The 16550-nt window shown below is 38.8% G+C and overlaps 1 protein-coding gene across 1 annotated transcript; it reads left to right on the top strand.

The window, feature by feature from the left end:
* The first annotated feature begins 959 nt into the window (after window positions 1-959).
* On the top strand, window positions 960-13776 carry CD40LG (CD40 ligand). The gene is made up of 5 exons (XM_090264651.1): window positions 960-1165; window positions 3003-3134; window positions 7760-7814; window positions 9768-9830; window positions 12574-13776. The coding sequence occupies exons 1-5, from the start codon at window positions 1010-1012 to the stop codon at window positions 12948-12950; spliced, it is 783 nt and encodes a 260-aa protein (XP_090120777.1). The 5' UTR covers window positions 960-1009; the 3' UTR covers window positions 12951-13776.
* The last annotated feature ends 2774 nt before the right edge of the window (window positions 13777-16550 follow it).

Below are 16550 nucleotides of genomic sequence, written 5' to 3'. Positions count from 1 at the left end.
AGGTCATTCATGCACATATTTTTTGAGTCTTTACAACAACTTATAGGGTAGGCAAGGCAGGTGCAACTGTCCCTTTCAGATATGAAGAAACTGAGGTTTAGAGAGGCAAAGTGATTTGCCTGAGGTCCATAGCAATTTATTGGCAGAGCAAAGACCAGAATTCAAGTCTTTTAACTGCCACCTATTTCCCCTTTTCCGAATAGTTACATTGGCATTGTAAGTGATCTGACAGATTGAAACAATGTAGACAGGCAATTTGGCTAAGTCGAGCTAATATTCCTACTCTAACCTCAATTGCAGAGTTTTGGTCTGGTTCCTCTCAAGACCCTACTTCTCTTGATCTTTGAGAAATGTATTTTTTCCCTGAATTATCTCTTCAGCTAACTTTCCTTTAATAATCATCACCAGTTTTTTGTTTGTTTGTTTTATGCCATGTAGTCTTGACTTCAATAGCTTCCTGGATTTTGTTGGGTTTAAAGGTTAAAGAAGTCTTGAGAAGCAATTAGCTAGTGATATACCAGTCATAAAATCAATCCAAACTTTTGTTGACATTTGTTTCTTTCCCCACATACCAGGTTCGCACTTTACATTAGTAAGAATGAAAATGAAATATGTCTGTTGCTGGTGGATTAATTTATCACTTTCCTTGAAACTGGTGAACCAAAAATTTAGACAGCAATAGGAAAATACTGCCAGCGTCTGTTAAGAAGTCTACGACATTTCAAGGCAAGAATGAATGTATGGAAGAAGAAACTTGTTTCTTCTTTACTAACAAAAGGGAAAGCCTGGAAGTGAATGATATGGGTATAATTTAAGAAAGAAAAAAAAAAAAAACCTTTACGTAACTTTTTTGCTGGGAGAGAAGACTACGAAGCACATTTTCCAGGAAGTGTGGGTTGCTACGATTGTGCGCTCTTAACTAATCCTGCGTAAGGTGGCCACTTTGACAGTCTTCTCATGCTGCCTCTGCCACCTTCTTGGGCAGAAGATATTTCAACTCTAACGCAGCATGATTGAAACATACAGCCAACCTTCTCCCCGACCTGTGACCAGTGGACCACCCATCAGTATGAAAATTTTTATGTATTTACTTACTGTTTTTCTTATCACCCAGATGATTGGGTCCGCACTTTTTGCTGTGTATCTTCACAGAAGATTGGACAAGGTAAGATGAAGCCTTTATTAACTAAATTTGAGATCCTTATTAATTTGTGGGCTGGTTGGTTTAACTTTACCCAAATGATGGACAATGGTAGAAACCCATTATGGCATAATGTTTGCTGTCTAGTTAGTGAAGGCCCCTATTCTTGTCTCTGGTCAAGAGCTTGGACTCTGGAATAGGACTGCCTGTATTCAAATCTTGACTCTTACTTTTATTGGCTCTGTGATCCTAGGCAAGTTATTTTATATTTCTATGCCTCAGTTTACACATCTGAGAAATGGGAATGATAATGGTGTCCACCTCATTGATTAAATAAATTTAGCCTTGTAATGAGCCTGGCACAAAGTAAACACTATATAGGCATCTCACTACAATCATTTGCTTTATTTAGTTTTGTTTAAAAAGTAAACAATTTTTTTATCATGGACACCTTTTTCTTTTAAATTTTCAACTACAGAAGGAGAACATCAATTTGATCTGAAATTTCATAGTGCTTTAGATTAGCATAGACATGAATAAATTCCAGAATTTGCAGTCTTTTAATAAAAGTGGCATTCTCTCTATAATTGGTCAAATGTTGATTGTAGTTGCAAGCTGCCCAGTTTCCCCTCTAAGATGTTTTACATTCTTTGATTGGACATACAGGAATAAAAGAGTAGAGTAACTTAGTAGGTTGTTTTGCATTCTTAGAATAATATAACCATTAGTATTTATCCTGTTTTGATGTGCTTACCCACTTCCACTAAGGGGCCTCATTGGGTGTGTTAACAAAATATCAATCATAGATGAAAAGAAGATATCTGATCAATTATCTGGCTATTCCTAAAAGTTTAGATGTGGTAATTGTGGATGTACAGCATCTGGAGACTGCATTTTCTCAGGGCTATTTAAGTGTCCTCTATTGGGTTACCAGCCTATAATTAAGGCCATGAGGTTTTCTATGAGCATAAGGTGGGGCAGTGATGGTTGAGGCAATTCAATGGGTTACTCAAATTTTAGGTTTCACTGCAAAGAAAAGAGAGGGGTGGTTCTGGGTTTGGTTGTTTGTGTTTGATCTGATGGGCTCTGCCAACAGAAGCCTGGACACAATCTAGCCTCTACAGGGGAAATATTGACCTGGGTAGACTCAAATTTATCATAGCATTTAGGCATGCTCTTAATGTCAGTGAAAGCCACCGGTTAACTGCATCTTGTTTTGAATCAAAAAATTTAATATTAAAACAAGGGAACAGCAAAGAATTAGTTGATTATACAAGTGAATTCCATATATTTAATTATTCTAAGACATCGGAAAATAAAATATCCCATTAACTTTGAAAATGAAAGATTATTTCTTTAAAAATTGAAATGTTTTCTGCAAATACTAAAGTTGAAAAGAGAGAAATGTAATTAGAACTTGAGTTAATTGACACACATTGAAAACTAACATCTTCATCACAAACACTAAAATGAAATGGGCAAATTAGCTAAGCAAAAGATTATTTTGTAGACTGCTTATAATGAGCAATCATTACTGGAGCAATGGGAAATATGACAACTATAGAATGTTGCTGCTATAATATATTAGAAAATGTATACTTTGTGATGAAATTTTATTAGAATAGCTGTGATTTCCATCTAGACTTTCAGATAATATGACATTTTAGTTGCTGGTTTTTGTAGATTTTTAAGCTGCTAATACCAAATATCAATAATCCAGAGTAACTTTTTATTCTCCATTTATAACTGCAAAGTCCTTCTTCTATTGTTGACGCCGTGGAAGTTAATGCAGAGGCACACATCATCAGTGTGATCCTCCTTCAGAATTACATTCTTCATGTCCCTGTTATTTCACAAATAGATAGAAGATGAAAGAAATCTTCATGAAGATTTTGTGTTCATGAAAATGATACAGAAGTGCAACAAAGGAGAGAGGTCCTTATCATTACTGAACTGTGAGGAAATTAGAAGCCAGTTTGAAACCTTTGTCAAGGTAAGGCACTTAGCTATTGGTCAAAGTGTCATTGAAAATTTTAGTACTTCTGCTGGGAAACTGAAATCTGACTGTAAAAGTTTAAACATTTATTTATACATCATATATGTACATAGGTATGTGTATTGAAAAAAAAGGAAAAATGGACAAGCTTGCTCTAGAGCAGCAGTTCTCAACCTGTGGGTCGCGACCTCTTTGGGGGTCGAATGACCCTTTCACAGGGGTCACCTAAGACCATTGGAAAACACAGATATAATTACATATTGTTTTTGTGATTAATCACTATGCTTTAATTATGTTCAATTTGTAACAATGAAAATACATCCTGCATATCAGATATTTACATTACGATTCATAACAGTAGCAAAATTACAGTTATGAAGTAGCAACACAAATAATTTTATGGTTGGGGGTCACCACAACATGAGGAACTGTATTAAAGGGTCGCGGCATTAGGAAGGTTGAGAACCATTGCTCTAGAGCATGCCCATGCCCTTTCCCAGGCATGAACGTTTTATTTCCTCTTCAACTCTAAGGGTCCCCATGAGACTTGCAGCCAGGGGAGCAGCAGGCAGCAGCAGCTCCACTTGGGCTTACTCCCCATCTTGTTTCCAAAGCCTCCTTTTTCTCTAACTTCCCAGTGAGCTAAAAGCAGCCCCACCTTGGCTCACTCCTTTTCTATAACATTTCTAGGGAGCCAAAGCAGAGCACCTCCTGTTACTTCTACCCTAAGCCCTTCCTTTGTTTCACTGTCCCCAGCTTTAATAAATGTACTCTCAAAAATAAAAATAAAAAAAGGAACAATGAAGCCAAAATCCTATGTTAAAAGGGTATAGAAAATTGGAAGTATTCACATTCATAAGAATGTTCTCGAGAAGAATAAAAAAGACTCTCTTGGGGAAAAAGCACATCTCATAGGCACATTCACACATACACATGAGTTCATACATGCAGCTGCTTCTGAGAAAATTTTGAAGTACACCAAGTTTGTTTGGTTTTCATTTTCTTATCTTCCCATCCAAACCTTGATGCCTTCTCACTGTGGACCCATGGCCAGGTCCCCATTTTCCAGGGAAGTGACAGTCACTGGCCGCTACAGTGTTGGGAGGCCACATGTTAAGGTATTGCCTTTATTGGAGGTCACAGGGACTTCTAAAAACTGAAACATTCTAACATATGAAGGAATGCTTCTCTTATGATGGAATTTCAGGTACATAAAAGTGAAGTCTTTTTCTTTTATTGTGAAGAGAGGTTTGAAGAATATGTGATAGACCTTCTCAGTACCTCTCAAACCAGACACCATATAATATGACTTGCTCATGAATCCAGTTCACACTAGGGCCAATCGAGACCTGGGGTAGAGTTTGAAGATTTCTAGCTCAACAAGTTCATACCCAGCATGAAGTCATATAATGGGTACCTAAAACAAGAATTTTTAGAATGTTCATTGAGGATGCATATTGTCATTCTCATAGACAAGGGATATAAAGGCTCTTTCTCCTGAAGCATAACATCAAGAACTGTTTCTAACTGTTTCCCCCTCAGAACACCGAGTCATATACCCTTGGCCCTCCACCCACTTCAGGGTTGTGAATAGGAGGCAGTACTACACATTGAAGGAATCTCTGTGCCAGGTGGTTGGGTATCTGGGTAAACCAAGATGAATTAGCTCTCACATATAAATGGTTTGTGATTTAACCTGGGATTGAAGAACTTTAGATTTTATTTCTGAACTTATTTCTGTCCTCATACACTGTCCCCGATGTGTAATTTAATCCAGCAGTGAAGACTAAGACCTTCCTTATTCCTGAGTCACCTTATAGGAATCAGAATGTGGCTCAAATCTGTTGCTGCCTTTTAGGTTCTTTATGCTAATCTAGGTTTTAGAAAAAGACTCAACCCTTTAATTGCAAGGTATGGAAATGATTTGAGTTTCTCTGGTTCTTTGAGGCTTCTGGCTAGTATTAAAGGGTACCGTTGCAAATTTAAATGTAAATAAAGCCACTTTCAGAACAATGGTTAAAAACGCCAATAACATATATAATGTGTTTGGTTGTGTGACCTTGGGTGAATGACTCTACATCTATAGACCTCAGTTTTCTCATCTATAAAATAAGAGGGCTGAGATTATCTGTAAGAGCACTATAGACTTTGACATTCTGTAATTATGTGATCAGCCTTCAGTTCTCTCCAATGGCAGTGAGAGTGGCTATTGATTTTTCCCTTCGTCCCTCTTTTTACAGTTTAACTGCCAATACTTCAAGGCTTTATTTCAGGTCAGATATGTAAAGCTTTTCAAATCAGCTACCCAGAATAGGAGTAAGGAAACCAGCCGGTTTGGCCTCTCTGCTTATACTTGCATAAAAAAGCGACAGCTCCAAAGTTTCACGTCTTAAAAAGGCAGAACTTCTCAAGCATGTCAACAGAAGAATTCCCTTATTTCTACAACAGTAGGGATGGAATCTGAGTCAATGTCATCTGTACCTATGATATGCAGGATGGTGAGATACAAAGTCCTCCAAATACCCAATCTTCCTCCAATGACTGAACTGCTCTCTAATATCTACACCACCCCCAAATTTCTCATTCAAAATCAATATTTTGGACTTTTAAAAAACTTAACAGGTCAGCTACATAATAACCCCAAATTGGGCTTTTACATTCTTAGCTAATGTTAGAAGTATTTCTTTCCGGGTCACAGTCTGACTGGTCTAGAGGAGTCTAGGGTTTGAATTTTTTGGCTCTGAAATAGAACTTGAAGAGGTCTTAGAAATCATCAGATTCAATTATCAACCTATAACTTCAGTTTTTACCCCATAGTCACTACCTACTTGTCCCCCAATCTCTGCTCAAACACCTCTAATAATAAGAAAATCATAATCTCCTGAGGTAGGTAGCACCAAGCTGTCACTTTGGGGAGAAGATGGGATTCGGGTATTATGTTAGGATAAGTGGAGGCAGCATTGTAAATAGTGTAATTTCACATTAAATTACTACTTACCCTACCCTCTGCTAGAATGATCAGCTCCATGATTATCTGCCTACCAATTCCTGAGATGTCTTTGACAGGGTCAAAACATTTCCTTTCAAGTTAAAGGCCAATCTGTCCATAACTGCCACAAGGATTCCCACTGAGAGAGAAATATCCAATCCAAGATTTTCTGAAAGTCAACTTTAAAAAGATTTTCAGTTAAAGTGTGGAGCAAAACAAGAAAAAAAGCTCAGGGGACTGTGGCTGGAGGAAAGTTCACGAAAAGGCAAGGTTGGGTGCATAAAAGACAAACATTGCTGACTTCACATTTTCATCTTGGCTAAGCTCTGACACCAACGTAACCACCTAGCTTGAAAGTATCTCAATCTCAATCATCACACTCCATTTTCTGAAAAGACACTAAATACTCATTTGTTTACTTGTTATCTCACAAACATTTTCCTGTTGCTGCACTTTCACAGTGCTACACTTCAGCTAAAGTGGAAAGTTGGGCCCTGCGGCCAATGTGAGTATTTCAAGGTGCAGGTTCCCCTTTAGGCTCTGTGACTTACACCCTCACATCTGGCAACTGAGCTGAGCCTAAAATAAGACACTCAACAGTCTCAACATTATTCTTTCTAGAGGAGGAATGAAGAGGAAGGGCCCTGTAGAAAATTGATTGCAGCGATGGGAAGGAGAACAAGACTTTGATTATCAGGTGTCTTCGTCTCTTGTGTTCAAAGTACAGGGTGATGGTGTGAGTTAAGCCTGGCGTATGAATGTGATCTCACAGTTTTGACTCTTCGTTTCAGCCTCAGACTCCTTGGGTGACCTTGTGCCAGCCAGTTAAGCCTTTTATGCCATTTATTCAGTATATTTAAATGGCAGCAGTAGCCTTTATTATCTTTTGACCTGTGTTGATTGCAGTCCCTGTTACAGTCTTTAAGTACCACTAATCTTCCTTCAGTTGCTAAGTGAGAAGAAACCCCTGAAGAAGGGTTGCATATGCCTTTGAACATCAGAAGCATTGGGAGATTACCTGTGTTACCTATATGTATGTTGATTATTCTAAATAGTAAATGCAAGCCATGCAAGGGCACCCAGCCAGCAACAAGAAAATCTCCTCAGCCCATTGAAAGGGACAACAACAACAAAAAAATATCAGAGGTTTTTCTGGGATTTCTTCCTAAGATCCAACTTACTGTTACCATTTTCTGAGAGATTTCAAACAGATCTTATTCTAATAGACACACACCATGCTTTATGTCTAATAATATTCTACATATCAATTCTCAGGGTAGAATTATCTCCCCATTCAGCATTATTTGTTAATACCTGTCAAAACCAGAGGAGTCATAGGAAGAGTCAGTATTGCAGCGTCTAGTGTAGAAAGAGTGCTAGAATGGAGACAATGAAGCCCAAACTCTGCTTTCAGGTCCACCTCTGGGCTTTCTGGGTTATCAGCTCATCTGTCAGAATCATGGGCACCCAATCAATAAGATGGAATTAATGACAGGATCTGAGTCTATATGATAAGCCTCACCAGAACCAGGTAACAGAGTAAAGACCTATGCCAAATAAATGATACAGTATTTCTAAAAGCCCACAGCAGAGTTCTTGTCAAACTGACTTTTTTCAATGATTCTTATTTCAGGATCTAATGGGAAATGAAGTGAAGGAGAAAGAAAAAAACTTTGAAATGCAAAAAGGTATGTTGATATTTACCAATTTCTATGCATACTTAAAAAGTAAAGTGAAGCTTTATAAGGCTGATTATATTGAACAACCCAGTGTTGAATCAGGAGACTTTTAGCCCTGGAAATAAAACTGGAACACAATTGACTGGGTTCCTTTAATGCTGACAATACCAAGTATGAAGAAATTCCATTATTTTCAATACCTTAATCAAAGCCACCATACAGACTAGTATCACCTACAGAGGACAAGAAAATCACCATTTGGTAGCAGTGGCACTCATTGCTTAATAACAGTTTTTATGGGGAACCATGGCCAGTGGAGCCTCTAGAATCAAGGAATGAGTCAGTGTGACAACATTCTATTCTTTGCCCTGTTCTTGATGTCAGAGCATCTCGAGCATCTCATGGTTGGAAGGGGTCGTGATGGTTCTCAAATTCAATACCACACCCAGGACACAAATCTCCTTCACACCAGCAATGATCATCTGGCCTCTGATCAAGCATGCCTAAGTACCTTCTATCTCATAAAGCAGCCTGGTCAATCTTTGAATGGCTCTAATAATTATAACAAGTTTACTATACTATATGAGAAACACCTTTTCTCCTCTGGAGTTGAAAATTATTCCTGTAATATCCACTCACTGGACCCAGTTCTGCTCTGTGCAGCCACATGAAACAAAGTATAATTCCTCTTCTACTCAGCAGCTCTACAGATGTTAAAAACAGCAATCATGTAAGCCTTTTCTTCTTCAGGCTAAATGTCCCCAGTATCTTCCACTCCTTCCACTCTTCCTCCTATGAGCCTTTCCTTTCCTAGTTACCTGCTTTTCAGGATGACACCCTAACTTTCCTTGTTCCTCTTACAATGTAGCACCCCAAACCAAACACAGCAATGCCTCAGTGACCTGAGTAGCTGCATATAGGAAAGATGAAGTGTTGGTAGATGGGTGTTTTTAGATTTAATACACAGAAATACACATAGATATACAGGGTGGGACAAAAGTAGGTTTACAGTTGTGATTACATTAAACACATAAGTTACTCTTGTATTATTATGTATTAATTATTGTAACACTTCACATATGAACAACTATAAACCTGCTCTTGCCCCACCCTGTACATACAGAAATACAGATACTGTTTCCTGAGGCAAAGAGCATACTCAGAGGTTGCTTTAAGTATTGGTCTAGATGCAAAAGGTGATCTGATCCATGAAGGTTTTGTCTTCAGAATGACTGTAAGATATACTAAGTGGAACTATTTTACATGCTAATTACAGTGAAATTTGAGGAAAGAGTTCATGTGAAGGTTGAGGTTAATCATATAGACTGCCCCTAGCAGTTTTCAGTAAATGATAAACTTAACAAAACTGGTACTTTAGGTCATGCAATTTGACTCAATATTTATAGGGAACATACAAAGTGTCCAACACCAGCCTCATTACTGGAAAAAAAAGAAACTTCCACAGTCTTTGCACTTAGAAGATCAGCACATCTAATTAAGAAGCAAGCCTTTTACATGAGAAACAATTAGAGATAGATAAAATAGTTTGGCCACTGCTTGACTAAATCAGATACCATAAGCATCTTACTAGCTAATTGTGCAGACATGACCTTAGTGTTCACTAGGGTTCCCAATGGATGTAAGTTGTTCTTAGAAGCAAGAGTTAAAATACACTTAATGGAGACCAGTCTTTTTAGCCTATGTCTAGATTTGTAAAGTGGAGTCAGTCGAGTATTGAACAACTACAAGAAAAATAGAATCAGTGGAAACAGCCAATTCAATTGTTCAGGCTTTAAAAACCAAAGTTTTCCACTGTAGGAAGGATTTCAGATTATTCTATCCTTCCTTTCACATAATTTATTTAAGCACAGTCTACTACACAGCTGTAAATATGGACTAAATAGTTCCATGGGCAGTTTTGTATTACTCTGGCCTAATAGTTAGCTTTTGGTTTCATTTCAGGTGATCAGGATCCTCAAATTGCAGCACATGTCATAAGTGAGGCCAGTAGTAAAACAGCATCTGGTAAGTTCAAAAGCATCTGAGCCTTACCCACCCAAGGGGGAAGGCTGGGATACTGATGAAATGCTGCCTAATGATTAGGCTCCCCTCTTCCTCTGGGGCCTAATTTACAAACCTACTCATATACCTCTCATATGCTTTCCTTTGTCTTCAAAGTGAGCTTAAATGTACAGATGGGATTTGGAGAGACAAAAGGAGGTGGGACGCAATCCCGATATTCTCATTATGTTTTTGCTCAGTGGCTGATTCTAAATGATGAATTACCAGGTGGAGGAAGCACTATTCTGACAACGTAGAAGAGATGACTGGGAACACCCTTCATCCCAATGCTTCTTTACTGTGTGTAAATGGGATTCAATGGGTATTTCCTGCCATCTGTAGCTCCCTGTATGATTACTCCAGCACCACTGGAACCAACCTCAGGGAAATTAAAGGTAAAATCATTCTGCAAAGATCAGTAGGTGCCAGCACATTAGATTTTCCAATGAAGTAACAACGGATGACATACTGTAATCTTTTCAACCCTGAATGATATTATTTCCACATACATTATTGTTCTAGCCCTTAGATCTTCCCCCCCCCAAATCTGTACCTCCTGATAGCTGGTGCTGGAGAATGTGTTGCATCTGATAAATAGATGGAAACACAGACGCTAGCATAAAATCCCCTATCTACATAAATGAAGTCTGAGAACATCAGAGCAGTCTTTGAAAAAGTTGAACACAGTGCTCTGGAATGGAGTTCTCAATAGAGTGAGTGTGTGTGTGTGTGAGAAAGAGAGAGAGAGAGAGAAGGGGGGAAAGGAGGAGAGGGGAGGGGAGAAAAAGAGAGGGAGAGGGAGAGGAAGAGAGAGAGAGAGGAGATACAACCTCGTCTCTGAGGTGGGGTTTGGGCTTCTCAGTAGGTATGCATGGTTATCATGTATCATGGTATGGAAGTAAGAGCACCATATAGGAACTTTTGAACATTGAGGTTCAAGAGCCATGACTACCACTTGCTAGGTGACCTTGGGCAAGTACCTTTACCTATGCAGCAGTTTCTGCCTTACTTTACAGAGTAACTCTGAGCATAAAATCAGCTAATGTGGAAGAAAGTTACACTGTCATGTGCTATATAAATATAAGATGACATTGCTTAGTTTTCTTCACTGTTACTTAGATGTCATAAGAGTGACATAAAGTCCTTTATTAATACCAGTATTCCCACAATATTTAATAATTCTGCTAAGTACCCCTTTCTCAGAAAATACACTTACAGGAGAATATCACAACTATATTGGCAGGTCAGCATGGCCATCTATGTGACTCCTTCTCATCTAGATCAGATAATAGTAACAGAGACATCTCCTCTAAGAATAGATTCCCATTGGTTTTTGCCCACCTGTATATAAATCCTTGCCCTTGAGTATATTTCTTGATGCTCAGATTCTGCCAAAAGGCTCATTATTGATATTCGTCCTAGTATATTTTACAGTCTGCATCACACTAGGTTCTCAGGGAATCTGGTGGAAAGATAGTAACATTCCTTATCCCATCCCAGTCCCAAATCTCTTGGTTTTACCTGCTTAATGCTGCTACACACCTGACCTACATCCCACAGGTAGGCTAAAAATTAGATAAAGACTTACAAAAATAAACTTAGTGGACTAAAAGATAAGAAATCTGGACTTGTTTTCTCAATCAGATGGTCCAAAAGCAAAAACATCATGATAAAGTGTCATTTCTGGAGTGATCTGGAAGGCCAAAAAGTATCAGACATTTCAGGTACCTTTCCTGTTACTAAAGGATGAGTCTTAACATGTTGGATCTTGCATCTTGATAGACCTAAGACCACCAAATAGGACTTTTTTCAAAATCTCAAGTAAGAAAATGCATCAGTTACTTTCACTTCTTCCCAACCCCCACCCTAGCAATCTAGCTTTCTGTGGGAGCTGAGATTTGAAATCAGGTGCGCACACTACTTTGAACCCACTCAACATCTCAGTTGAGAAAATGGCACATTGTTGGTGGGTACTCTGGTTTAGCCACAAGAATACAGATACTTTCAAGTTGGTGGCACCCACTACAACGGGAGATCAAAACACACAATGAAATGACAGGTTTATTTTCATACTTCCTTGCCTAATTTTAGTCCTTGTTGTGGGAGGCACGTCGAGTTTCCAACAGCTTGATCAGGTAGGAAGAAATGGGGTCTTTCCTTTTCTCTGTGCTGAGGCTGAGCTAGGTGGACCAGCAAATTTTTGGCTTTATAAATTTTAAGGAAAGGAAGAAATCAATGTTAATATTAGCAAGGAATTTGCTTGAATATTTTGACATGTATAATTTATGATGTGGAATTTTGAAATCATTCACACTTTCTTAAGTTCAAGGGCAAATTATCTTTAAGAACTCTAAAGGGAAAAGGAAACTCACTGTGTCCTATTACTTTATTTAATCTTCACAAGGCTCTGAAACACGCTGTGATATTAGCCCAGTGTTGCAGATGAGAAACTAAAACTCAGGGAGATTGACCTGCCCAAGCTTGAATAACACTTGGATTGTAACCCAGCTTCATCTGACTGTAAAGCCCATGCTAATTTGTCAGCCATAGCTCCTTCATAATCTTAAGGCTGTACAGGTCCTTTAAAGTCCCTTATGCTCTAAATTTCCATTCATATATGAAGCCAGTGTGAACACTAAACTATACTTTGTTAGAGTGTGAAGCATGCTATGCTTCATCTCACCACAATTTTTTCTCTCCATTACAGTTCTACAGTGGGCACAGAAAGGATACTACACCATGAGCAACAACTTGGTAACCCTTGAAAATGGGAAACAGCTGGCTGTTAAAAGACAAGGACTCTATTATATCTATGCCCAAGTCACCTTCTGTTCCAATCGGGAACCTTCAAGTCAAGCTCCATTTATAGCTAGCCTCTGCCTGAAGTCCAAGAGTGGATCTGAGAGAATCTTACTTAGAGCCGCAAATACCCACAGTTCCTCCAAACCTTGTGGGCAACAATCCATTCACTTGGGAGGAGTATTTGAATTGCAATCAGGTGCTTCAGTGTTTGTCAACGTGACTGATCCAAGCCAAGTGAGCCATGGGACTGGCTTCACATCTTTTGGCTTACTGAAACTCTGAACAGTGTAACCTCGCAGGCTGCCGCTGAGCTGATGCTGGTAGTCTTCATAATACAGCAAAGCAGTTAAGACCACCCCCCTGTTGAACTGCCTATTTATAACCCTAGGATCCTCCTCATGGAGAACTATTTATTATACATCCCAAGGCATGTAGGGCTGCATTAAGCGAATTATGGGGTGGGTGAAACCCTAAGAGCCCCTGTTCCATAAGAACTTATATTCTGAAGCAGCAACCCAACTGATGCAGACATACTGAGATTCCTGTGAAAAGACAATGCCATTATACACAGATTGAATTCTGAGTAAACAGCAGATAATTAGCCAAGTTTAGTTTTTTAAAATTTTGCCTGCATCATCTTTCAGTGGATAATGCATTTGATTTATCAGTGAAGATGCAGAAGGGAAAAAAGGAGCTTTAGCTCACTTTTAGTTGTATGCTTGATTCTGGGTCCCTGTGCCACTGATCAAGGGGACAAGCTCTAGAAAGTTGAATGCAGTGGAGAATTGGAAAAACCCTGCCCCTTACCAGCCACCCTGACACTCATATTATCCCTCTCGCTCTCTCTCTCTCTCACACACACACACTCACATAGTGTCAGGATGTTGCTAATCAGTTCTTATATCAACCCTGTCCCTATCTCCAACACTGTAACTGTAAATGAGAGGGGGAACAGAGAGGACAGCTCTGGGCCTGACCACTCCTCCCCAATAAATGACTGTATTTAAAGGAAATCTATTGTATCTACCTGCAATCTCCATTGTTTCCAGATTGAACTTGTCATTATCTTGTTATTTATTTTTTGAATAATAAAGATCCCTTAACATTATTGTTGCTATTTAATATCAAAAGTCCTAGGCCAGGTTCATTTGGAGGGAATTTTCCTAACCTTTGTGATGTATTCATAAACTTGATAAACTTGGTTCTAAAGCTTGTTGCACCACAAAATATCTTGGTGACAGCACACTCCCTGGAAGTCTGTGATAGGCTTTGATGGATGACATGAAAGGTTATTCAGTGGAAAACAATCTGGGTCTTTATTTCCAGCTTGCTCTGGAAAGGCTTCAGAAGATTGAAGAGAAACTCTGTTAAAAAAAGTAATCACAGCTAAGTGAAGCTGGAGGGAGGGCCTTAAATGAGAATCAGTTGCTTATCTTTTTAATAGCTGTCTAGGTGGTTCCACCTTAGACAAGAGTAAACAGAGCTGGGACAGCCTGAGGGAAATTATATGCTTCTCTGTCTTCCACTGAAACCAAGAAGGTTGTTCCTTGTCACCTCCAATTGAGGTATTTTCATGTAAGAGACCCAGAGTAGTGTTTTGTCTTTACTGGTAGAATGCATTGCTTAAGACAAACACCACATGTTCAAGCAGAAAAATATTACTGTAGAAAAAAGAAAGGAGAGTGAGGACAGGTGGAATCATCTCCTGGCCATTGTCCCTGCTCTTTAGTCCTGTGGACAGCATGGTTCTTTCTTAGATGAGTGACTTTGAAGACCTTGGAGCGTGAGTTTCTAACACAAGGCTGAAATCATGCTAGAGAAACTTGCCTGGCTATCTACTTTTTCCAACAAGAAATTTTTGATATGAGCAGAGGTGACATTTGTTGATCCAGGGACTCACTTAGGAAAATGTTTACTGTGGGGATGGGCAAGAGGCATTGCCACTTTAGTAGCGTTCATAGAAAGGGAATCCAGGTCCAGACTGAACAAATCTTACTTAGTCTTTCTATATTCACATTCTCTGATTTAAACATTGCCCTTGTACTTTACCTCACATTCTTTGTCTTCTTCAGAAATAATTATCATCCAGACTATCTCTATCTTTAGTAACCAGGTTGGTAACAATATGATACAAAAACTACATTTTCTAGGCTATCACCTCTCTCCCATGCTTTCTACCACCCTTTAAATGCTACCTGCTATAGCTCCAGCCCAGAACTTTCCCCTAAGCTTGAGCCTGAAGTAGCCAACTGCCTTCAGCCTCTCAGAATGCTTCCTCATGAGGTCACCTTGTCCTTCCCAAGAACTCCAGGACCCATCCTTCATCCTCTTTTCTTCCTGTGCTACATGATCACAGTGGGCTGTCTCCCCTACCCCTTCATGGGTTTAAATACCACCTTCATGTTACTAATGTCATGTCTTTAGTCCTGCCCTGCTCCTTGGATTCTATACCTGGCTGCATAAATCTCCAAATGGTGGGCCCCAGTCCTCAAACCCAACATATCCAAATGGAACTCTTGATCTTTCCCCCAACTCAAAAAGATCAACTTTTAGTAGTTCCCATTCCAATGACTGATAGCCTCATTTATCATGCTTCCCAAGCCAGGAAACTTATTAGACTTCTTACTGTCTTCACCCCATGTCCAATACCATCAGTCTATACACATCAACCCTATTTCTTAAATAGTTCTTAAATGAATCTGCTTCTTCCTATCTTTACTGCCAGTACCCTAGTTCAAACTACTGTCATCTTTTTTCTGGAATACTACAATAGCCTTTTAGACTCCCTGCCTCCACTCTTGTTCCCTCGCATCCATTCTTCACACACAGTCAAAGTAAATTATTAAGTACAAGTCTGACTTCACCACTCTCTTGATTCTTATTGACCTTAGAATAAAGACCAGAATAATGAACTTATTTCATCTCATACCAATACTTCTCTCAGTGTCTTAAGTTCTAATCCTGACTTCCACTTAAGGAAGGCTACAAATGCTTTCTTTCCTGCCTTAGGACCCAGGTATGTTGATTCTCTTCTTGTAACACCTATTCCATTTCCCCATCACACCCTGCCCTTTAACTTTACAGCACTTATCATGGATGAGGTTTTTCCTACTATGTTGTGAGCTTCTTGAAGACCAAGACCTTGTCTTGTTCACCATGGCAACTTCACTATCTACTACAGGGCCTGCCATAGAATTGGCCCTTTATTCATTGTATAAAGATGTTAATGAATGAGTGAATGCAGCTGCTTATAACTCAGAAAAATTTGCAATACTGTATAAACCTTCATTATGTCAATAACATGTATGATAAAAATGTATTCAGGGAGTAGAGAATTACTGAAAATTAGCTGGTAAAAATAGCTAATATATTTGTATATTTCACAATAATTTACAAAATAGGACATGATGTTTGCTTCAAACTTCAAACATTTTCAAAATCGTTCCAATAAATGATGAGGACTTGAGTACATTTCTGATCTACCTATAATATTGTGATCATAAAATATCTAAATAATTCCAGTTTTATAAACATGTCACTATTGCATTTGATCAAAATGAGGGAGGAATGATTGAAATGACAAATAGTTTTTATTTCCAGACAAGAAGAAAATGAGCAAAGTTGAAAGCATTACTATCTCTGTTACTTGATAGTATGTAAATGTCTACAAAATACAAACTGTGCCTTAGTAAGTTGCCAGTACAGGGCACCCAAATTAAAGAAAAACAACATATAGAGTCCTGGGCTCCAGGAAGGAATACATTATGTGTTTAATTAGGCTACTTACATAGAGCCTGATACCACAGTGTTGTAAGCTGTACTACCATAGGCCTTTAGAGCAGTCTGAAGTACTCTTAAGACGTAGAAACATGAAAAATTAAA

The sequence above is a fragment of the Furipterus horrens genome, unplaced genomic scaffold, assembly GCF_987537825.1.
Source record: "Furipterus horrens unplaced genomic scaffold, mFurHor1.1.pri manual_scaffold_17, whole genome shotgun sequence".
Classification (NCBI taxonomy): Eukaryota; Metazoa; Chordata; class Mammalia; order Chiroptera; family Furipteridae; genus Furipterus; species Furipterus horrens.
This window is presented reverse-complemented; position numbering and strand designations above follow the sequence as displayed.